This window comes from Saccostrea echinata, unplaced genomic scaffold (genome assembly GCF_033153115.1).
Source record: "Saccostrea echinata isolate AGI-Se365-2 ecotype Australia unplaced genomic scaffold, CSIRO_AGI_Sech_v1 ptg000019l, whole genome shotgun sequence".
NCBI classification, from domain to species: Eukaryota; Metazoa; Mollusca; class Bivalvia; order Ostreida; family Ostreidae; genus Saccostrea; species Saccostrea echinata.
This window is the reverse complement of record NW_026889768.1, coordinates 2,449,333-2,474,777: the sequence shown is the minus strand read 5'-3', so window position 1 is coordinate 2,474,777 and position 25,445 is coordinate 2,449,333. Positions and strand designations below refer to the sequence as shown.

At 33.8% G+C, this 25,445-nt stretch overlaps 2 protein-coding genes across 2 annotated transcripts; both read right to left on the bottom strand.

Moving 5' to 3' along the window:
- Positions 1 to 3,244: 3,244 nt before the first annotated feature.
- On the bottom strand, positions 3,245 to 15,348 carry LOC133189741 (galactoside 2-alpha-L-fucosyltransferase Sec1-like). Its single transcript, XM_061325142.1, has 3 exons — positions 15,291 to 15,348; positions 5,189 to 5,260; positions 3,245 to 4,998 (listed from the first exon to the last, which is right to left on the bottom strand). Exons 2-3 carry the CDS (start codon positions 5,202 to 5,204, stop codon positions 3,674 to 3,676), a joined length of 1,341 nt encoding a protein of 446 aa, XP_061181126.1. The 5' UTR covers positions 5,205 to 5,260; positions 15,291 to 15,348; the 3' UTR covers positions 3,245 to 3,673.
- A 7,110-nt stretch (positions 15,349 to 22,458) lies between these two features.
- Positions 22,459 to 24,995, bottom strand: LOC133189565 (RING finger protein 151-like). The gene is made up of 6 exons (XM_061324937.1): positions 24,913 to 24,995; positions 24,661 to 24,769; positions 24,374 to 24,420; positions 23,959 to 24,025; positions 23,450 to 23,588; positions 22,459 to 22,728 (listed from the first exon to the last, which is right to left on the bottom strand). Exons 1-6 carry the CDS (start codon positions 24,954 to 24,956, stop codon positions 22,586 to 22,588), a joined length of 549 nt encoding a protein of 182 aa, XP_061180921.1. The 5' UTR covers positions 24,957 to 24,995; the 3' UTR covers positions 22,459 to 22,585.
- Positions 24,996 to 25,445: the final 450 nt, after the last annotated feature.

Here is a 25,445-nt window from a genome sequence, read left to right as displayed (position 1 = left end):
ATACGAATTTCAAGATCTTTCGATTTAAATTTATAAATAGTTATTTTTTATACCGCTCCCTTTAAAAAGTTCGCCTTTAAGGACAAACGCAACGTAGGTTGAACTTTATTGTCTTTTTCCCTGGTGTTGAAGAGTTCCAATACTTGAAGGAACTGTGTGCTACATTTTAATGTCTATATATGCTATTTTACACTTCTTCGAAAACAAGTTAGGATAAATAAAACATCTAGAATATATGTTTAGTAATTTTTGTATATTTTTCTTTGAATTATACAAGAATTTTCATCAATTGATATCTTTTCAAAACCCCTGGTAATGCATGCTGATTTTTTGTCTACGAACATCTGATGGCACCATAATCTTAAATTAAGAATATCTTGAAAAATTATCAGTAGGTAAGGTACGTTGCGTATGTCCTTAAATGTCTGAAGTCCGAAGTCCGCTGTTCGCTGTACGCTATTTACTAATTTAGCAAACGTCCATGGTACTAGTATTTAATGCTAAAGGAAAGTCGATTTCTTTATAAATGAATTCATTTTTTTTCTTTTATGGGGTACAAATGTCAACTTTTTAGAAGACTGTTTCTAAGACTTCAAAGAACCTTGAATCATATTAAAATGCATAAAATGATAGTTGTTGCACGCGAAAAGATCTCAGTTTCAAGGTTCATTTTGAGACTTTTTAAATAAAATAATAAATTTAAGAGTTATCCTTCCTGGCTGTGGATCGGATATCCTTAAGTGCAGTCATCCTTTTACCAACTGTACTGCTGTTTGCGATGTGCGTCGTACGTTAAAACTTTAAAAAATTTTGCCTCTGAAACTTCTGAACCAATTTCAACCAATTTGAGTATATAGTACGTATTTATGGGTTAAGGGGAACAAAACTTATGAATTTCATTGTTCCTCCCCCCACCCCACGGGGGGGGGGGGTTGAGGGGTTAGGCAAAATTCATCAAAATTAATGCAATTTTAAATATTCTTCCTCTTCTTTATACTCCAGGACATCTAGCAGTCAAACTGTTGACATGATTGTCCTCATACCAAAATTGTAAAATTCATGGTCTCAGGGTAAGTATTTCAGGGGTTCTGGTATTAGGATGGGACTCTAAAGATCATATAGTGATCATATAGTGAAAATGCATAAAATCTGTTCTCTCCCTGTATGTTCAGCAGTGAAAATGCATAAAATCTGTTCTCTCCCTGTATGTTCAGCAGACAAACTTAATACATAGATATATGATGAGCAATAGTGAACCCCCGAAAATTGTGAAAACCATGGCCCTAAGGTCAAGGGTTCTGGTGTTTGGGTGGGGCTCCATTGGACATATAGTGAAAATGCATTAATTCTTTGACAATCTTCTTTGCTCCTGGACATTTTAAAAAATACAGACTTAGTGCATGGTTACGTTTGTTTCTTTCAACATTCCGCAATTCATGGCGCCCGAGTCAGGAGTTCTGATGTTTAGGCTGGGTTCTGTTGGTCATATACAGAAAATGCATAATTTTTTTGAAAATTTCCTAATCTGCTGCTGGGAATCACGCAGATAAATTAAGTGCCTGTTTATGACGATCAAGAGTGCTTCTTCTAAAATTGTGAAATTCATGGCCCCAGAGTCGGGGGTTCTGGTGTTAGAGCGGGACTCTACTGGTCATTTACTGTAGACGTATTTAATTTCGTTTTGGATTCAATTTTGTTATTTTCGTGACTGGGAAAAATCGACGAAATTAAATTATTTGATTTCCGAAACTCATTTATTAATTCATTCAAAAGACCAAATTCGAAATTACATAAATATTGTCAATAAACTTGGTCTGAACATTGCTTAGCATCTTGGCTGGACATCTTGTTATTTCTAGCTGTCGAGTCTGACCAGAATTCGATCTCCAGGCCCATAGTAACCCTCTCTCCCCCCCCCCCCATCATTTTGCCAGAATATACTAACAGTCAACTACATTTGTATCCCCTGAATAAGTTTGCCATTTTATACTTTAAACACTAAGCTAATTAATGGTTTTGCATCCTCAAAAAAAAAAAAAAAACATTTGATCTCTTTTTTTTCATTTATTTAGTAAATTTATTTATTTATTTGTCCAGATTTTTTCTTATGTTGTGCCCCCCTCTCCCGACATTGATTCCTACGGGCCTTAACTCGGAAATCCAACTCACGTAATCCCGCGAGATCAGAAAATTAAACATCGGAGAAAATTGTAACTGGCAGGGTTATGCACAGCTCTTATGTTAGAGTCGTTCTAAACTAAGGAGAACAAGATGTGTTTGTGAAACACTAATGCGGGGCTATGGCAACTTATAGCAAAGGATAAGCTTTCTCAAATACATATCAAACATGTTGATACCCAAAATAAGGTCTTGTCTCGAGGAATATACCTGCGAAATATGAAAGTCCTAGCAGCTACCATTGAATAGATATGGTAAAGGTTTAAGTTTTTCAAAAGTAAGTCAAACATAAAGGTCAAATGGTCAAAATTAATGATGTCCAAGGAATTGCCTTCTCACAAGAAATACACATGTAAAAAATGAAAGCGGGCGTACTACCAATTGTTCAAAAGTTCTGGCCAAGGTATAAGTTTTTCAAAAGAAGGTCAAACTCCAAGGTCAAGGTCAATGAATTACAATTTTTGGTATCCATAGGAAAGTCTTGTCACAAGGAATACACATGTGAAGTATGAAAGCCCTAGCACGAACCGTTCAAAAGTTATGTCCAAGGATAAAATTTTCCAAAAGAAGGTCAAACTCCAAGGTCAAGGTCAAAGGGTCAGAGTTGTTGGTATCCAAAGTCACAAGGATTACATATTTGAAGTATGAAAGCCCTAGCACCAACTATTCAAAAGTTATTGCCAAGGTTACAGTTTTTCAAAAAAAGGTCAAACTCCAAAGTCAAGGTCAAAGGGTCAAAGTTGTTTGTATCCAAAGGAAGGTTTTGTCACAAAGATAACACATGTTACGTAGGAAAGCCCTGGCACTCACCGTTCAAAAGTTATGGCTAAGGTTAAAGTTCAGTAAGATTTTGCTAAACTGGGTCAAACTCCAAATATGATGATACCCAAAGAAAGGTCTTGTCACAAGGAATACACAGGTGAAATATGAAAACCATAGCTCCAGCCAATCAAAAGTTATGGGCAAGGTTAAAGTTTTTGTGGACAAACAGACAGACAGACGGACAGACAGGTCAAAACTATATACCCCCGAATCTTCGATACAGGGGCATAAATATTACAGGTACTCGGCAACAAAAATTCTTTATTTTGATATATTTTCTTATTCATTGGCAGTTGTACATCACAGAACTAAGGGTTTCAGTTGTTGATACACAAGAATTAAATTCAAGTTTCCATCTGTGAACCTTCTTAATAATGCCTGTCATGGCTTGAAAAGTAATTAAAGGGAACATTCATTCATGTTTTCTTTACCTTTTATGAACACATCCAATATATCTACATATAGAGTAAACATGTATGTTGGTGAGTAATCTAATCTAGAAAGAAACAAGAATTCAACAAGTAACCAAGCGTAATATATAGAACTTAAAAAAAGAAAGGAAAAAAAGAACCTTTTACAGGTGGATGAGAATAATCTCAGTAAAATTTTAAACATAAAACTTGTATTATGCAATTAAAATATTGATGCCTTAATTAATACTGTTTTACACTCATTATAAGCCTGTCCAATGTGGATAAAAATAATCCATATAATCTGAGCTGAACTGTGCTCGAAGACCAGAACCCTCCTTTGCCGGCCATTTGTAGTACGTCACAGTTCCGTTATTGAGCCAGCCTGCCCACCAGCTGAAAGAACCCACAGATGATATCATGTGATCACAAGACGCCATTAAAGCCAAATCTACTTCCGCTGAATTCCCGGAAATAAATTCAACCTTGTAGTTCTTAGGAAAGTTTGCTTTAGACCACCCAAGATCATTAGAACAAACGATGAAAATAGGACTAGAATAATTGCTAAAGAGTTGTACTGCTTTCGCGAAGTATTCCTTTGTTGCAACTAAATAACCAAACGCATGGTTGACCATGTCACCGCGTCGCACATGAACAGCAATCAAAGTTACGTTTTCTCGAGATGTGTTATAGTTCTTTAATATGCCTTTTATAATATTGTTGGCGCTGGTCTGAAGATGAATTCTAAATTTCAACTGCTCTCTGAGTTCCTGTGCCGCGTCATGAAAGTACTTCCACGACTGTAAATAATTTCCAACTCGATACGTTGCATCCGGCTTGAAATTTGCTACATTTTTATCGTAGGAACATGCACGCCCTTCCCCGCGGACTTTTGCTTTTGCACACTCGTGTCTATCTTTGCTTATAAGAAGATGTTTACTGTTTTTCAATTCAAACAACCGGTTTATGAGATCATTCTCTGCTATTACAAATTTCATATCCTTAGAGGCGGCAATGCCAAACCCAGAGGCAAACTGAAATAAATTATTTCCAATTCTTCCCATAAACGTAGGGCACACATAAAAATTGGACGGCGCATGCGTTGTAGGTGAGATCGATGTCTTGGTCACTGGTATAGTCACTGTATTCTTGGTAGTAATCACTGTACTTTTGGTAGTGGTCATTGTACTCTTGGCAGTGGTCAATGTACTTTTAGGAATGGAAGACGGCTTTGAAACTCCCATGAAGGCAGTTTTAGTACTTGTCACAGGTGAGATACTGGTTTTCGAAGTTAATGCTGGAAAAGATTTGGGAGACAAAACTGTTTTCTTATTTATTGATAATGCTGTGTTTGAGGTCGCACCTCGTGCTGATGTTTGAGTCATGTTGATTTCTATCTTTTTTGGAGGCGGATCTCGGAAGTAATTTTGTTCTATAACGTCGTTTGGTGATACCTTGTTGCTTTGTATAATAACCTTCAAAATCTTCATAGGTTTTAGATGATCGGGTCCAAATCTCTGATTCACCGTCAAAAGGGTACCGAAAGCTACAACTGTTGCAAAGAAGCTTGCAGCAATACATGCCGAATCTAAAAAAAAAAAAGATGAAGCTACAAGATGAAAACACTTCTTTTCCATATTTTTAAAGTTTATTCACAAATGTGTACTAAATAATGGCTCAAGTTTACTTTTCAATATATAATATCTGATATGATATGATTTTAAGAATTTTTTTTCCTTTTAAAATGTGGGTGGGTGTGTGGGTGGGTGGGTACTTACATCGTTTTACGTTCATGGAAGTAGTTGGACGGCTTTCTGCATAACATTGCGACTGACCAAAATGTCACCTTTCTGAAAAGCAAAAGAAGTCATTACTAGAGGGTAGGAGAGAAACTGATTGTGTACATGTATATAAACACAACACACCTGATGATTACTCGTGTCGTTATGATTACTATCCCAAAAAATATAATACCCATGTTTTTACATTGAAGTTAGTACGTTACTCTCTGTCGAGGCAAAAATATATTGTATACCTAAATGCCAACATATGACTTCAAAGAAGCATTAAGGGGTAGAAAAATCGAGGGAAATTTTAATTGGTCTAACATTTACACGTCTATATATGGCACCGGGAGTAAAAATTTATAAAAAAGTCCCATAAAGTAACATGTTAAATAATTAACATTTTGCTTAATCATTTTAAATTTAAAATCATTATAGATTTTGAATTCCCTTTTAAAATAAATGTTTGAACAACATAATACCCCTTACTGTAAGAATGTAGGCATTCAGGGAACACACAGGCAAAAAGCCTATTTCCCCTCCCCCCCAATTCCTATGAGATCAGACTTTTCCCCTTCAGTGATCACCCCCTTAAATTCAATGAACTTTTTATCCATCCATCGCACCCTCTTTACCTTCATCTTTTATATACTTTCATATTATATAGGAATCTTTGGTGAAAAATGCTTTATCTTAACAACCTGCAACAATTTAGATCATATGTTACGTAATACATGTACGGGGCCATAATGAGTCAGGAAGGCTAAATCTTGGATGCTGTATATCTCCTAAATAATTTTTTGATACATATCTCAATCTTCTCTCGCTAATGTCACATTTAATACTTTAAGGTTTGGCGATTATATTGAAGTATAAAGAAATTGGTTTAGATAAACTTTTATAAGTAAATTAGCATGCAAATATTTAAGAAGAATCACCGTCTGCTTAGGTAACTCTGTGTACATTAATACTACATTTGGTACGTGTATATAACTTTCAAATCTGACAGGTATCAGGTGTGCTCAACTTCCTTGAATAGTTTATCTCTAACTTATGTTAGAAAAACGTAAATTCACAAAAAAATATTTTACCGAGCAAAGTGCGTTTCCATTACGTACAGATACATATTGCAATTAAGTTAAATGTACAGGGAATACATGTTTGTCGACCAGTCGATTATAAAGGTTACGTGGAGCACATGTTTGTTGGAAACCACGCCTGCTTTATATATATTGTCAACCCGAAACAAAACCAGCATTTAATAAGGAAGTGTACTCTTTATAATACACTCATACAGAAAGTAATCTGACCCTCACAGCACAAATGAAAATGCGTTCTAAGTAATACATGCACTTACAGGTACATTTAAAGGAAACACGGTATGGGCAAGATAGTTCGTTAAGAGAAAAGAAAATACATGTCTGTGAATTCAGATAAATTTTACTTCTTTAAAAAATATCCATTATTTCGAAATCTATATACTGTTACTTAAACTGATCAAAAACGGTTTATATTTGTGTATTGTTACTTACAGGAAAGTGGGGCATTGTCCATTTCTACCACACCCGAGGGAAGACGAATTGTTCAATGATCATTCATTAGATTAAATCAGCATGTCACTGTTTGTGGTATGTAAAGTGACACGCATGACTTACCAAGCGAGCTAAATACCAGGCGGGTGTGTGGCCGGAGTCACTTAATGTCGATTTAAAACGTTTACACGACATGCGGAGTGCGACTGAGAAAATCCCTATTGTTCATATAACAATTGAGAATTGTGTGGGCATTTTAAATATATTTGCAAACAATTAAATGAAATGAACATGAAATACAAGATGTACCCACAACAGAAATTATCTGTATTCAGTCCGTTCTAGGAAAACGTATTTTAGGAAAGACGATACGTTCCTCAATAATATATGATTTTTTTCTAAGAATTTGTCATTGAAGTATTGCTACTTTAACATGTTTACTCGCAAAAAATTGAGGTACCTTACCAGGCATTTGTGCAAGATACCAGAGGATGTTGTTTCCTATAAAATCCTTTTGGAAAGAACTTAATTTGCCATAATCACATTTTTTAGGGTTTCAATTTTTTAAAGACAATTGAAACAAGTTTAGAAATCAGAAGGTAATTAAAATTTGGAATATTTTTCATACAATACAAAGATATACAAAACAGATATTTGAGGAACGTATCGTCTGACCTTGAAGAGAGACATAAAGTGGAACGCCATGTTGGGTGAAATAAGGAGATAAAGAACAGTAAGCAAACTCAAAACTCCCATTGTCACAAGCAACGAACACAAAAATATACTATATACAGAAAAATTAAACATAGATGCTTAAAGTCATAGCTTGGTTGAGCTCGCACTGATTAATCATAGTTACGTTTGCTAAATGTACACCACATGTACAAATCTGGTTTTCAGCACCCAAGCAAGCAAGCAAGTAAGCTAAGCTAAGCTTGTGAGGCAGAGCTAAATCTGGCAACTACAACTATCCAAACGGACAGTTCATAGAACTGAATGAAAATCGTGCTCACAGGTTTAAGAGAAATTAATTTCCTTTTTTTTTCTTTGAAACTTGTGTTCTTTAGATTTGCATTCAATAAAAACTCAGGAAAAAAAATGACTGGGTATGCAGCGATTGACCATAGAAGAGACAGAAGAGCGTGGTAGGGCAGTTGGTATAGTGTCTGCAAGGTGTTTCTTTGGAGATGTTTATTTAAAGATTATTCAAAAATTGTTGTTTTTATCGTTTGAAAAGTACTTTGACTAGATTAAGAACGTATGTAAAAATTCTTATGTGGGTAAACGCGACATTTAATAGAGACCACACGACTATTGAAAGATTGTACCGTAAAATTGTGGCAACCGGAAGTGTGATGGACCGGATACGATGCCAAAGCACTAAGCGACTACAAGGCAACATGTTAGACATCTTGCTTGATATCGTCTGAGAGACAGGGTCATCATCTCTGTTGCAACCTCGTTGACCGCCAACCATATATCAGCGCCCAAAAGGTGCGCAATTGGTTTCGATAAATTAGTTGGTGCGCAAGAGGGCCATTTGAGGACAAAAAATTATCAATACAATTTTTCAACCATTCCCGAGATTCACTATCAAATGTCGGTATACTGATCCCGTTTTATTTTTTAAAGACAACTGATAGAGCAATCGGAAAATCACATGGCGTTTTCCTTCAAGTCGAGAACATCACTCGGCCTTTACCGTCAAGTCGACAAAAAACCGAGATTTTATCGTGGTTGACGAAAGAGGCCGAGTGATTTCCGATTGCTATCAGAATGCATTTAAAATTCAGTTTGTGTGGTTATTTAAAGTTATTTATTAAATACATTTGAGAATAAATGCGAGTAGGTTATAAGCATGTTTATAACTGCTAGTTAACAAAGCAACACTTCTCAAAATTCATAAGATATAACCGCTGTTCAGAGAATTCTTGGAAAAAGGTCAAGGTCAGGTAGACTGTAATGCTGATATTTTTCAACATGTATTACGACAAACAATGCACCTTCCAAATAGCATAAACTTACCTCTAAAAAGTCAAAGAATATGTAAGCCTAATAGATATAGGCACTATGGTGTATTTTGAAAATAGGTCAAAGGTCAAGTTTAAAGGTCACCAAGTTGGTAAACCTGGTATTTTGCAAAAGCTCTTCTTCCGAGCAATAAATGAGCATAATATCAAATCCTTACCTTTAACGGTTCTCAAGATATAAGTTACAGACGGACGGACTGACAGACAGAAAGACAGACGCCGGGCAAAGTGATCCCTAAGTGTCGCTCCTCTGCAGGCAACACAAAGAGATAGGCATAGGCTTAACGAAGTGTGTCAAGGAACTAGGCTTTATCAACTCTGAACTTTTACACCGTAACGTTAAGCCTTTAATAAGGGTTACATTTGTTTCTCTACATAATTAATGTATTTCATATAAAATGAATTTCACTTCTATAATAGTTGTATTTTAATTATATTTTTAACCAGAAGTCTCTGTTGAGACTGTAGCTCTACTGGTTTGTACTTATAACAATTAAGGAAGAGAAAAGTAGCACTTGGACTTGAAACTTTGCAACAGCAATAAATAGTAATCCTTGTTTTACTCTCTTTTTGAGGCAAGATGAATTGCAATCAGACTAAAACTGTAGAAAGTGTAGCCATTTAAAAGAATTTTAGAGAAATTTCGATTTTAGTTACCATGGCAACATTATTGATCAAAATCAAAAAAAAAAAAAAAACAAAAAAAAAAACAATTAAGACAATTATGTATCTCAGTGTAGTCTACTTGCATGCCATGTTATATTAAAATCAGACCAAACTGTAGGCAAAGTAATGTTTTGAAAGTATATCAAAGAAATTCAAATTTTGTAACCATGGCAACACTTCACCAAAATAAAAAAAAAAATGATAAACAGAATTATGCATCTCAGTGTAATCTACTTGTGTGTCAAGTCATATTGAAATCAGGCCAAAACTGTAGGAGGAGTAGCATTTTGAATGTATTTCAAAGAAATTTCTATTTTTAGTAACCATGGCAACACCGTTCACCGAAATCAAAAACCGATATATAGAATTATGTATCTTAGTGTAGTCTACTTGTGTGCCAAGTTATATTGAAATCAGACCAAAACTGTAGGAGGAGTAGCATTTTGAATGTATTTCACAGAAATTTCTATTTTTTAGAAACCATGGCAACACCGTTCATCGAAATCAAAAACGGATAAAGAGAATTATGTATCTTAGTGTAGTCTACTTGTGTGCCAAATTATATTGAAATCAGACCAAAACTGTAGGAGGAGTAGCATTTTGAATGTATTTCAAAGAAATTTCTATTTTTAGTAACCATGGCAACACCGTTCACCGAAATCAAAAACCGATATATAGAATTATGTATCTTAGTGTAGTCTACTTGTGTGCCAAGTTATATTGAAATCAGACCAAAACTGTAGGAGGAGTAGCATTTTGAATGTATTTCACAGAAATTTCTATTTTTTAGAAACCATGGCAACACCGTTCATCGAAATCAAAAACGGATAAAGAGAATTATGTATCTTAGTGTAGTCTACTTGTGTGCCAAATTATATTGAAATCAGACCAAAACTGTAGGAGGAGTAGCATTTTGAATATATTTCAAAGAAATTTCTATTTTTTAGTAACCATGGCAACACCGTTCAACGAAATCAAAAACGGATAAAGAGAATTATGTATCTTAGTGTAGTCTACTTGTGTGCCAAATTATATTGAAATCAGACCAAAACTGTAGGAGGAGTAGCATTTTGAATGTATTTCACAGAAATTTCTATTTTTAGTAACCATGACAACACCGTTCATCGAAATCAAAAACCGATACACAGAATTATGTATCTTAGTGTAGTCTACTTGTGTGTCAAGTTATATTGAAATCAGACCAAAACTGTAGGAGGAGTAGCATTTTTAAAAAAAATTGTTTACAGACAGACAGACGGACGATGGACAACTTACTATCGCATAAGCTCTTCTGGTCTCTGACCAGTAGAGCTAAAAATGTATCGATAAGCTTAGAACTCGGACAGATATCTGATATGTAGCTAGGTTAACCAATATGAAACGAATTAAACACAAATGTCCATAATGCTTTAGATCTATTCGTCTCGATTTCCCCTGCACGGCACGTCAAAGGGGACCAAAATCTAACAAACAGCAATCACAGCATTCTGTTCTAGGAAAACAAAATAGAATGATAAAGAAGATAAAAACTTAAACCTATCTCCATCGTGTTATGACGTCATGATGATGACAAAGGGAGAAAACTTGCAAATAATATGAAGGAAAAGAAAGAGGATCATGATGTATCATGAACATGTAGCCTACTTTTTTAATAGTTGAATGGGCCATTGGCAATGGGTGCTCAAGTCAGTTTACAAAAAGAACTATCGTAACGAAATCTAACGACCCCAGTCTGTGTTTAAGCCACAAAGACTAACGTTATACTTTTATTTTCAGGTAATAAATAGGGAGGATCATGTCCCCCATTCCCCACCCCTTCCACTTAATCGAAGTTCTATAGGAGGCTTCTAAGAAATTAATTCATAATGATCAAGCAAAATCCTGATCAGAAACAATGAATAAGACTATACATGTGTACTTTCAAACTGTACACGAGTCACTGGACATTCTACAAAAAAATACGTCGGACTGATAAATAGTCGGTCCTCGTATCATTTGCTGTGCGTGAGATTCAAAATAACAGCGCTTCAATTTGAAAAAAAAAATCTGTGCAAGTATTTTAACATCATCTCAAGTCTGAGACAGCTGTTTAAAGTTTCTTCACTACAAATAATGATTTCGCATCAAATTACTCTCCAATGAAGGTGTGCGGCAGCCCGGTTTTCATTAATCTCGCACCTACCCAAAGAGACATATCACAAGTCAATCTAGCTCTTACCTACCCATAAAGGTACTAAACAAATCATTTTCATATCTACACAGATACGTGTGTTATACATCAATCTCTTACCTAACTATAAAGGTGTAACACATATATATATCACTATCACATCTATGTAAATAGGTGTGTCACACCTCAATCTCTTACCTTTACCCATAAAGGTGTAATACTTATCTCTTTCACATCTAAATTATTAGGTGTCACATACACCTTCCCATAATGATTTAATAACAAACAGATCCATCAACCCATCCCACCCCATTTCAAACCCCCCCCCCCAAAAAAAAAATTAATCGAAATAATGCAAATGAGAGCCAATAACAACGGTTGTTGGGAATGCTTTGTTGTAGAATATGGAACACACATTTTTAAAGATGACATATATATAAGGAGATATAACTCGAGAACCGTTACGTATATGCATTTAATATATGTAATTACTTTTTTTCAATGGATATATAAACATGTAGTTCTCTGGTCGTCCATCCCAATGTTTTTTTAGACCAGTGAGCCACATATCTCTACGCAGCTAATTTGAAACTGATTCTGTGGCTTTGGCGAAAAAAAGTCGAATATATGACCAAATTACGAAAGCCTATTAGGATCAAACTACGGTAAAAAAAAATTTAAAAGGCGTTTTATAAAAAGGCGTTATAACGCGAAAAAGGCGTAATAACGCATTTTGAAAAGGCGTTATAACGCCGAAAAAGGCGTAATAACGCAAACAAAGGCGTAATTACGCCTTTTCAAAAGGCGTTATTACGCCTTTCCAAAAGGCGTTCTTAGGCCTTTCCAAAAGGCGTTATTACGCCTTTCCAAAAGGCGTAATTACGCCTTTCTAAAAGGCATTAATACGCCTCTCCAAAAGGCGTTATTATGCCTTTTGAAGAACCATTATTATGTCTTTGACAGGCCCGTGCTTTTGAAGTGGGGGGGGGGGGGGGCATTCTCTCATAAAATTGACAAGCAAACAAAAAAAACAAGAAACAACCCCTCCTCCCCCCCCTCCCCCCCCCCGAAAAAAATAAACTGCCTCAACTTGAGGAGAATCTTTATCCAACTTTTTGGTAAAACTTTTTTTAAATGCAGTTACTTGCCCGAGTTTAACCATACTGCAACAAAATGTTAAGGGACCAAGCAATCAATAAATGAATTTTTATATTTAAACTATAGCAAGACTATTCTCCCAAAAAATGGGGTGGGGAAGCCCCCCCCCCCCCCCCCCGCATTCGTACTACCGGCCTGTTTGAAAAGGAGTTATTTCCAAAAATGGAAAGGCGTTATTTAAAAATAATAAATATATGAAAGATTGAACCAAAGCCATTTTTATTTATGCAATATTTAGATTATAGTTTTAATATTAGAAATCATAGTATTTTCTATATTCCTGCACATCTCGCAGACAGCTGTTTGCATGCGTATTAAGAGAAGTCAACATTCTACTTTTGAAAATCCAGGACATAGGCAGAGCCAGTTTTGGGCTTTGCTAGCCATGTATTAAAAATTCATGTCAAATTTGAAATATTTTTCTCTCCTCTTGGAAAAAAACAGGCAAACTATTTGCATAGGTATAATGAGCAATTAGCCTTCAACCAAATTTCTGAAATCCATGCACCTTGGTAGAGGTGTCTGGCATTAGAGAAGGACTAAGTTGGTTTAAAAATGAAAATATTTTACACATTTAAAAATCTTTTTTCCTGAAAATCTAATTATAATCAGTCCCCAGGGTGGGATAAGTAAGTCATGTATTGAAAAATAAGAGGCGTAATAACGCCTTTATAAAAGGCGTAATAACGCCTTTCGGAAAGGCGTAATAACGCCTTTTAAAAGGCGAAATAACGCCTTTTGGAAAGGCGTAATAACGCCTTTTGGAAAGGCGTATTAACGTTTTTTAGAAAGGCGTAATAACGCCTTTTGGAAAGGCGTAATAACGCCTTTTAAAAAGTCGTAATAACGCCTTTTGGAAAGGCGTATTAACGCCTTTTAGAAAGGCGTAATAACGCCTTTTTAAAAGGCGTAATAACGCATTTTAAAAAGGCGTAATTACGCCTTTTTTGCGTTATAACTCCTTTAAGAAAGGCGTAATAACGCCTTTATTTGCGTTATTACGCCTTTTGAAAAGACGTTATAACGCCTTTTAATTTTTTTTTTACCGTAGTTTGATCCTAATAGGCTTTCGTACCAAATACATACGAAATACAGACAGAAAAAAAGAAAACAGAAAAGTTTATATGAACCATTTACGTGTTCAAGCGAGGCAAAATAAAGGGAAAAAATGAATGAAACTTTTTGGATCACATTTCCTGTTATTCCTATATACAGTCGAAATTAACGTGTGTCACGTCACGGGCACGTAGTATTGGCAGTTGCCCCCTACCTCCCACTTTCAAAAACGATACGTGCCTACGTCAAGAGACTTTTATGTTCATGGGTGAACTGTGCCTATACATTCATGCGAAGGATTTTTTTTTCCGGAGGGGGGGGGGGGGGGAATTCCACACCAACTCCAAAAAAAAGTTTAATGTATATTTTCTTCGTAAACATTACTTTCTTTACCATTTTACATAGGGTCCGCTTTCCCGGAAGGGGGGAGGGGGTCCAAGGAATCTTTTTGTTACTTAACATAGAAATTTTATAACTATGAAAATCCCAGAACCCCCCCCCCCCTCTTCTAGATCCACAAATGCCAATACATCCTATGATCGGGCATTTAGATCACTATAAAATATCTCCTGAACAAAATAGAAACGTGTGTAGCTCCTTAGGCATACCATGGAGCTTTGATTATATACAAGGAAATATAAATTCAGGAAATCAGTGCGTGCCAATTGGATTCATTAAATGATTAGACACATTTAATTTTGCTATATATAGAGAGCAAAGGGGTCAGATAATAGGCATTTAATTACGTACATCAATCTTAAGTGTTTAAGATGTGTAGTTATTATGAAACACTATGTACAATTAAGGTACTTATGTATATTACATAGGAGCATGAACACATCCTTGACGATGGAGCTTCCTTCCGCCAGTAGTGAAAGACTTCACAGTTTAATAAGTTTTCGATGGTTGTAGTTTAGCCTCTGATTTTGTTTCTCTGTTTTGTTTTGTTTTTGTTTTTTTGTTTTGTTTGTTTGTTTGTTTTTTTTTGTTTTTATTAATGTTAAGATATCCATATTGTGGTATTTTCCTATCTGTTGATCTTTGTATCTTTCAGATTATCAAATGCACAAAGGACTAACAAGACTCATATCTATGATGATGTACGGAAATAGTGTCATGTGTAATGAGGAAAATGAAACACTATAGAATAGATTCACCCAACAAAACAACATGCTGAAACAAGGGTTTATTTTCCGGCTATATCCTACATATAACTCGTATTTTACAGCTTTTATATAGGTGCTGTAAATTGTCATTGATAGAGGTAATGCAAACATAGAGGCTAATAAAAGCCAGCAATTCAGTATCGTTACCTAAACTGCCATACTAAATCAACAGAACTATTTTTATAACAAATGCATATAATTCAAGAAATACTCAAACATGTTCTGAGCTTAAATACATAAATAAATGTCCAATGTCCATCTGCAGAACTCAAGTCAGAACTCGCCACTAGATATGTAATAAATAATTGTGGTTCTTACCTTACACGAGGAGAGAGATCCTCATAATGGAGGGTGATCGTCATTCATTGGAAAAGGATATCGAGGACTGCGATGTTCAAACCTACAACTGTACAGTTAGGAGTGTCAAGACAACACATGTACACCCGTTCGATTTCTCACCAATGACAGGTATATTGTATTATACATCAGTTCCGAGGATTCATTGATCCAGTAACATATGTCTGTCCCTTTGTCTTATGTGAAGTTTATATGAATGACGAGGTACATATTTAGAGCTATATATTTTAAACTCGATATCAAATAGAGAACAACAAATCACGGCGCCGGGTATTAATATGACAGAATCCAGGTACACGGAGATGCTAAAATCAATATATTTACCAGAGGATACCCACATTGTGAAATTGATTATTACACGCCAATGCTTACCAATATAGTTTGTGTACAGTTAATGCGTTAGAAGTGTAGATGAAAGCTAATTAACAGTATACATGTATCTTACCTGGGTAGATTATTAACCAGACTACAATCTGCAGTACACCTGCAATGTTACAGGTAAAAGGTGGGTCTCGGACTTGCTTTGCACATGTATCACGGTTTATGCGAGATTTTTGTATTCGATGCTACTATAGTTTATTTCCAGTTTTGATCCCACAGATGTCATAACCATCCCCAGCTCCAAAAAGGATGCAATAACTTGAAAGCAAGAAAGATGGTCAGTAAAGTCGAATTATGAAGTTCAGATGAATGTGGTTTAATTCTTCTTTTGGTTATAATAAAGATATAAAATCCAATCCAGGATCAAAATTTAAACTGTTTGTATTGATAGCCAGCCTCTCAGTACTGATATTGTGATGTAATTTACTCGGCTTATATAGACGTCTCTACTGAAAAGGGAACCTCGTTCCACAAGCTGCTAGCAATTGTGTTGACAGCGGGTGGTTTTTCTTTCAATAAATAAGTCATGCGGGGTCTGGCCCCAAGATCATGAAACATCTTAAGCTTAAGCCAGATTCTATCTATTTCTCTGAAATATGAGGTAGAAGCAGATCAGTCCAAAATGACAATCTTTTTCAAAATTGCATCACCAGATTGTTTTAACTGCAAATTTAGAGTTTCAGTTCATAATAAAAAAAAATATATGAATATTTTACAGATGATTGACATTTTGACGTAAGTCCGTTTCATGATCTTGACTGATAGTGGACTACATCCACCTACAACGAATGAATTCCCACAATGTTAAAGGGGCTTGGACACAGATTTGAAGTTAACATTTTCTCAAATTTTATGTATAATATTATGACTTATATGTTGCTAAATTATGGAACGCCATAGCTGCCTTATGTGGTTATTTCATGAGAAGATGGTGCTTTTTTATGTTATGCTGTGGTTATTTCATGTGAAGATGGTGCTTTATTATGTTATGCTGTGGTTATTTCATGTGAAGGTGGTGCTTTATTATGTTATGCTGTGGTTATTTCATGTGAAGATGGTGCTTTATTATGTTATGCTGTGGTTATTTCATGTGAAAGTGTTTTTTTTTTATGTGAAGGTGGTTTTTCATGTGAAGGTGGTTTTTCATGTGATGATGGTTTTTTATGTGAAGGTGATTTTTCATGTGATGGTGGTTTTTTATGTGAAGGTGGTTTTTCATGTGATGGTGGTATTTTATGTGATGGTGGTTTTTCCTGTGAAGGTGGTTGTTAATGTGAAGATGGTTTTTTTGTATTTGATGTGAAGTTATCACTCGGAACTCCTCATATTTTTTGAAGACTGAGTTTAACACTGAGTTTTACAGCTATTATCTCGAAATTTTGAAAATAAAACAAATAGTCGATGTAATTAAAATCCTTTTAATACACCATTGCTAGTTCCCCTTTTTTCCATAGGCACTTGGTTTCAAAATGCTGTATTTTGTGCATTATGTTTTCTTTTTTGTACGTATGTCTGAATACACTCAAAAACATAAAAATCAAAAAAAAAAATCACTGAAATTATCCAGTTTAAAAAATGTCATATTACTCTATATAGTAACGTTTAAAAAATGTCATATTACTCTGTATAGTAAGAGTGTAAGTACATGTACGACAGTTGCCATCTTTGGAAAATCTAAGGAGGTCAGAAACCGCGCCAAACTTGTTCTCCTTATTCCGGGACGCCTCTACATTTTATTTAGTTAAAAATCGTCACTTCCATTGCGTTCACTTTCAGTGCTAGGTATCAGGAGGTTTTTGTTTACTGCATATTTTATACGGCAAGTTCGAATTGGCAGACGATTGAAAGGCGTTATTCAATCATTTTTAAATGTAGATTTTACCCGAAACCCTGCCCGAAACTGGTAGGAAAAGTGTAGATATTGATTAAAATCAAGTGTGAACCGAGCCGGGCACCACATAAAATCAAAGATTGCAACTGTCGTACCTTCACTCTTTTTTTATATAAAGTAATATGTCATTTTTAAAACTTGCTTATTTCAGTGATTTTTTTTTATTCTTATGTTATCGAGTTTATTCAGACAGAGCTAAAAAAAATATATAATACACAAAATACACCATCCTGAAACCAAGCGCCTATGGAAAAAAAGAAGAACTAGCAATGGCATATTAAAATGATTTTAGTTATATTGACTATTTGTTTCAAGATAATAGCGGTTAAGCTCAGTGTTAAACTCGGTCTTCAAAAATATTAGGAGTTCCGAGTGACCACCATCATATTAAATAAAAAAAACACCTTCACATAAACATGAAAAACCACCTTCACATCAAAAACCACCTTCACATAAAAAACCACCTTCACATGAAAAACCACCATCACATAAAAAAACCACCTTCACGTGAAAAACCACCTTCACATAAAAAACCACCTTCACGTGAAATAACCACAGCATAACATAATAAAGCACCATCTTCACATGAAATAACCACAGCATAACATAATAAAGCACCATCTTCACATGAAATAACCACAGCATAACATAAAAAAGCACCATCTTTTCATGAAATAACAACATAAGGCAGCTATGGCGTTCCATACTAAATCATTTCACACGGAAACATAATAAAAACGTGTTCGGAATCTTCATTTATTTGGAAATTATTAAAACGACGAATTTCGGGACGCGTTTGATTGACACCTATCCTTGCACTTTCACGAAGTAAATACTTCTTTAAAATTCTTAAGAAAAGTAGAATTTTTTTGTGTATTAATGAAAAATATTAAGGAAAGTAGAAATTTTTTGTGTATTATTGAAAAATATTAAATTCATTATCCAGAAAATTCAGAGTAGAAATGTGAGAAAGCAAAACCAACTTACAGTATTGTCAGTCCGTGCTCAGTGATGTGTACAGAGTTTTACAAATTGAACACACCCGGTGAAATGTTAACATTAACAAAGCTCGTGCCCTGTTTACAAAAACAGATGTTTGACGTGATATAAAGAAGAATGTGGTTGTCATTGTATTCTAAGAATATTCATGTAAGTTCAATTCATTAAACTTGTTTTATTTTTTTTTTTTATTTTTTTTATTTTTTTTATTTTATTTTTTTTTTTTTTGAATAACCATAGAAATTTAAAATATGAACAATGCAAACTGTGTCAAGGCCCCTTTAACGAGGTTGGATCCTGATATTTAAAGTCTTAAACTTTTTTTGTCAACTATATTTTTAGTTTCTACACATATAGCTTAATTAAAAATCAGAACAAAAAATGGGGGTCAATATGCTTCTTTTGGCGCTACAGTACATTTAATATGACCTTTTTGCACTGAAATTTGTGTCTTAATCAAAAATCATATCTTCGACGTTTACCCTCCAATGTTTTTATCCAAATAAATCATGGGACAAAATAAACTATTAGTCTATTTAAAAAAAAGACACATTAAAATTGTGACTAAGAAAAAGTTTCAAATTGCTTCGCATAATCAATTATTTGACCTTGATGCACTCACAAAATGTGATTTTTCTAGCATTAAAAATTTAACAAGCAAGAAAATTATTTTAAAGTCTTAAACTTTTGCTGAATTTAAGCAGATTGATCAACGTTATCTTATATATTCAGAAAAGAAAAACAAAAGTGGGGGTCTATGATGTAAATTTTTAGATATTACTAAAAAAGTGTTTAATTTTATGCTAAAATTGGCTCAATTTTTTCCTGGATTTTCAGAATATATTTACTATATTTGTCACAATACAATAAAAGAATTCATAAGAAATAATTTAATAGATATTTCAGAACAGGCATAAAACATTTCACTGCAAAAACAGCTCTGTGTGCAACCACCATGGCAAACATCAGTACTGTATATATTTCAAAATGGAAAAATTGATCATTTTCTTCTTAAAAACCTTCCGCCACAAAATATAGTTCCTGGCTTAATCCTATTTGAATGGAATTTAATCGCGGTTTTTTCATTGGATATAATTTAATTTGCATTGTAGAATCCAGATTTAATGTTAGAACTTTAAAATGATGCAGACTTTTAGAAATAAAGGTCCAGACCAAAATCTGCTCAAAAGCTCAGGATCGAACCTCCTTAAGATATACTAAAAGCTATCACTAGAAATTCAGTCACCTCCATTTTGGTATTTTATTTAAAATCCGACTACATTTAAAAAACTACGAATGATAGTATTGAACTGCCGCCTACCTCCATATCAAATTCAAAAGTTAACATATTTGAATGATTTTTCATTATTATTTTTATTGATATTTATACGAATTTTCACAAAACTTAACTTATTTGGGAAAACAAAGAGAGGTAACTCTATAATTTTGGTAAAATTTGTATTTTCCACCATAAAAATCAATTTATTCATCCCCCTCCTTTTCACAGTAATATGAATTGTTATTTAACAAATTAATACCAAAGCTTTTGTTTCACCGGGGGTGGGGAGGGTTATGTTTACAGACAGAAAACAGCGAAAATGTTCATTATCAATATCAAATGAGACTACAACCAAAAATTGTAATTTATCAATCTTATATGTTTAATTTTACGAGTTTTACATACAGCAATGTTTTTAGGTCATTTATCTATTCAGTAAGTATCTTAAAAAATCTTGTGATGGTTTAAAGCCTGATTTCAATGGATAACGTTGTTTAACTCCCTCTCTTGTAAAAGGGATTGTAATTTAGAGCAATTTTGATTAGTTTTGACATTGGTATTAAAGGAGATGGGCGAACATGGCGTTCAAAATACCTAAAGGTTCAATATGTAAATTTAGTATTTAGAGTAAAGTTCTTACCATTGAAAGGTATTAAATTATGACAAACAAAACTTTTCCCTGGGAAATTCTTTAGGAAAAATCATTTTATGATTTTTAAAAAATGTGGTATATCCTTGGGGGGGGGGGGGGGCAACCCAAGCAATAAAAACCCTGAATATCAATTTTCGTTTCGAGAATAACACACTAACCACTACGGTATATCGCTCATAACAAAAACCGGCATTTAAATTATGTTTGTGATATGAACCTGGACTATATTCAAATAATTCTCTGAAAAAAGGTGTATTTTTTAAGGTATTAGTGGGTCTTTGTTCCATGTTTTTGTTAACCGAAGAATAATTTTACGCATACTTTGAATAAAATCTTTAAAAGAAATGGGGCGAATGTAATTCATGCATTTTTCTTATAGAGAAAAATTGTGTTTTAGTATGAAGAATCGATCATATTTGCCCTCTTTAGTGTGTGTATGCTATTTCATAGACCAGGGACCTATATACTAAGTAGTATATAGTATATAGGTCCCTGCATAGACGAATAATTTCAATCATAAGTTTATGAAATTGTTCTGATTTATGAAGATTTTTTTAATAAAGTATTTACCTTAATGTTAAAAGAAATATAGAAAATTTTGTCATAATTGAGATTTCATTTTTCTATTTCTTGCGCAATAGGCATTTTGCTGGCCTTATTAGCCCATCTTCTTATTAAATTACTTTTGAACTTTCTTTGCATTCAAAAAATTTTTAATGTCCAAATTGAAATTTATGTTGAAATAGGTGTGAAATGTAGGCGGGAATTAAAAGTTAGCATGCGTAGTTCATTATTTATTTTTCATTTTGGCCATGTTGACTCCACCACTAAGACACAGACAGGTCTGAAATGCTTATGTTAACGTAATATTCAGTTCTGTATAATTGATAATTTCATGATTAGATCTAGTCGTCGAAAGTAGTGTTACGAACCTACAATTAGTTGTAGTAATAAACTTTAGGTTTCAAGAGGAAAAGTGGATTCCTCCTATGATATTGAAAAAGGTCATTTAAAAAGGTACGTTGGAGTACAATATAGTAATGTAGTATAAGTTTTCACACACAAGACACACAGCATATAATCAGATACAATACAGGAATAATCATGGAAAATATAAAGTGTAAATTTTTAATAATTATTTATTTACTATTTCATTTTAATTTGAAAGAAAACAAGGATGTTAAAAATTCAAAATCTCAAAAATGGCCTCACGTTTTCACGTATATCATTGATCGGGATATTGGGATAATATACTGATTACTGACTATAGTAGTTTAAATCTTGGGGGATTACACATTGGAATTTAAACCTCCAGTGGAGTAACCTTGGAAATAGACGAAACTTGAGATGAAATGCTGAGTAAATTGAAGCTTCAGAGTTCTAATTTATTTAAACCATTCGATTTACATTGTAAATATACTTACAAAGCAGACTATAGGACCCTGACTTTTCTAAAATCAGTTCACAGGCTTGCATTTTCTGCTGAACCTTTATATGAAGGGCGTCCGTGAGATACATCTTTATTATTACGCATATATAAACCACCAAACTGTATTTTCGACTCCGCCATTAAGAGTGAAGCTTTGAGCATTTCAAAGTACAAAGATAGAGAAACTAATATGAATCTGACAAAACAAGGACGTTTTAGTCATACGTATACTCTTTTATTCTGAAAACGAACTCACTGAAATCAAAAAAGTGGAAATTTATAATTGGAAGACAAACTCCTTTCTTTGAATCTTGTACGTTCCGTTATTTGTGACCACTATTTCACACTGTTGTCATTAGAGTAAAACTGTCATCATCCATTGATAGTCATGTTTCTGACACCACCTTACTTGAAAAACAGGGATAGAAAACATATTTAGTAAGTTTTTTTTTCTAATTCATAGCGTTTTTAGAAGTGAGATATCGTTATATGGTGAGGAGAATTTACCCCCTAAACGTGCAGTGATTGCCCTGCCGCTGCTAAACAAACTGTCAGTGGAAAAACACAAGTTTTCTTTACCACCGATTGATATGAGAATCTGTCAGTCCAGTCTGAATGACTGCCGTCACGATATACTGCTGCTTTTCTTCTTATCAAACATGGACATGAGCAATTCTTTCCTGCTGTCACCAGCTTGAAACAGTCTCATTTTGAGGGAGGGTTTACCGGGGGTTGGAATAGACGACTCCTCATCAACACTCAATTCGTCTATGAAATAGAAGCATTGCAGCTATGAAGCAAATGGAATAGAAAGGTGAGCAAACAGATCTAAATCAAATAAGCCTATGAGTCATCGAGCTTACCAGACATCAAGTACACAAAAAATAAGTATACACGCATATATACGAAGTTGAAGATTATTCTATATTAGGGATATCTAATCCAAGGGAATATGTTTTTCAAAGGGAAAGAGATATAAATTGAATGTTCTCTTAAAATTATATATATTCATTTTTTCCCTCCTTTCTTTTGATAAATATTGACTCCTTCTTACAGAATGGAAATTTTCTGATTGTCGAATGTAAAACTTGGCTTTCACTGAGGAATGGGGAGGAATGGATGTGGACTTTTTGACACTCTTTGAAGCTTGATAAGAAAGGTTTTTTCCTTGTTTTGGGCGGATTTTTTTAACATCTTGTAAAATCGTATATTTACATTTAAAGAACATATATTTTACAATGACAATTTGACAAAATGGTAATAAAAACGATTATTATTTTCTAAGCTCACCTGGCTTCATGACCATAAAAACAATAAAATTATCAGACAAAAATTATATCTTCTATGCTCATCTTAGCCAGATATGAATTTAGTAAAATCTATATGGTCCTACGTTCAAGTAATAATCTTTAAAAGATATTTAGTGTTTTTAAGTTCAAGGAGTGGTCAATTTTTGACAAGTTTGTATTTTGAAATTTCGAACAATTACCATTACCACAAACGCTGTCAGTGGCCTTGAGAAAATCAGGAAGATTGATGGGGTTAAAGTTACAAGTTTTCTTGTGAGATGCCAGTAACTGCAGCTGTCCTACATAGTCACACCCTGACTTCCGGTATGGACACGCCACCTGTAATATCCCAAACAGGAAAGACGTGCCAATCTAAGGTATGTGAGGATATCAATCAATTCTTAATTAAAAAAAATCGTCTACCAACTATAATTACTTTTTTTTATCATGCCTAATCTAAGATCCTTCACAGAGATATTTGAAGCCATTAACATTAAAAAAGAACAGATTTTATACAGCAGTAGAGGTATTGATAAAGCACAGCTACGTATAAATAATAAAACATGCTGCCAATACCAAGTAAAGATAATCAATATGTAGGATTAACAAAAGTGCTCATTCCATCTGTCATTCAAAAACATTTCTTCCAGATAAAACGTTCGTACAAGCTCTATTTACCTCTGTATTTTTTTTCTGTTTTCTTACGTACCATTTGATCTCCTATGATGTTTTCCAAAATAAAGTCATGATGCAATTGTTTCTCTTTGACAGGCTTCCTGTAAATGAGAAAATAAACCAAAAAAAAAATCGAATTACCAAATATAGTCAAGAAAATTAAAAAATATATATATATTTCTTTTATTACTTGAATATAATTATTTTTCTTTTATTACTTGAATTCTCGAGAGGGACGTTAAACAACATACAAACAAACAATTTATTACTTGAAAGTTTTGAATCTGAAATTTGCATTTTAAATGGCATTTAAAATGAATTTTGAAATGCTATTCATTACTATAATGTGGAACTGATTTATCTAAATTTAATTTTAAACAAATTTATTACACTCAAAATATTTCTAAAATAGTATTAAACACAACGTAATAATGGAAAATTAAACTTACCTGTCCTCAGGACAAGATTGACTCTGTCGTAGCCATGGTAATATGCACTGAAAACACATTTAAACAATGTCCCAAACAGTGAGAATTCTTATTATCTTATACTTAGCGGATTAATGTGAATCTTTAAGAGGGGAAAATTCCTAATTTTAACTATTTAATATAATACAGTGTATTATGAATTTATCAACATTGACAATTAAACTGAGGGTAGTAATCTATATTATATCAAGATAATAATTGAAACTTGGCATTAATTAAGCCTGATTTAACTTCAGTAGGTAATATACCTTTCTACAGAAACTATGGCCACAAGGAGCCCGTTGGGGGTCCTGGAAAACATCTTGGCAAATTGAACAAAACAGATGTACACTCACCGATTCCGGGTTTAAAAAGTATCTGAAAAAGTGAATGATTACATTAATATTTTGATATTTGAAATGTTACTTAGTGATGAGAGGAGTAGATAAAATTCAATGACTGGAAGTATGTTAAGTACTATAGTACTGTACTGGGAATTTCTACTGATTTCTATACATTACCTGACTTCATTGTCAAATCTGTCTTCCCTCTGTCTTTTTGTCATTCTTCCGATGGCAAATTATATGTGTATCTATTATAAATGGTAAATCTATGCAAGAAATGAATCGATCTTTTATTCCTTTTTTTAAATTAGTGCATAGGGGCTTGCTCCCGAAGTATAAGAAAATATTTGTTAAAAATTATATACCAACTACTGTAGTTTTATAGTAGTTGGTATATGATTTTAAATAATTATTTTAACACCACAGGAGAAAGCCCCTGTGATTAGTGAGAAAGATATCAGGTGAAAATCTTAGCCTAGCATAAAGTTATAATTCGTCTACCTCATACTGGCAAAGATCTAAATTGGTCTTTATGTTTTTATTCTTAAAACTCTTATGGATTAAAAAGTATACTCGCTCTCTCTCTTTCTCTCTCAACCTTATAAGATAAACAGCTGATAAATAAGTACATGTAACTCTATAATTAACGTTGTTAGATCAACACTTAAACTCTCGATCCTTATCTTTTCTTACCTTAACTGAAGAGTGTA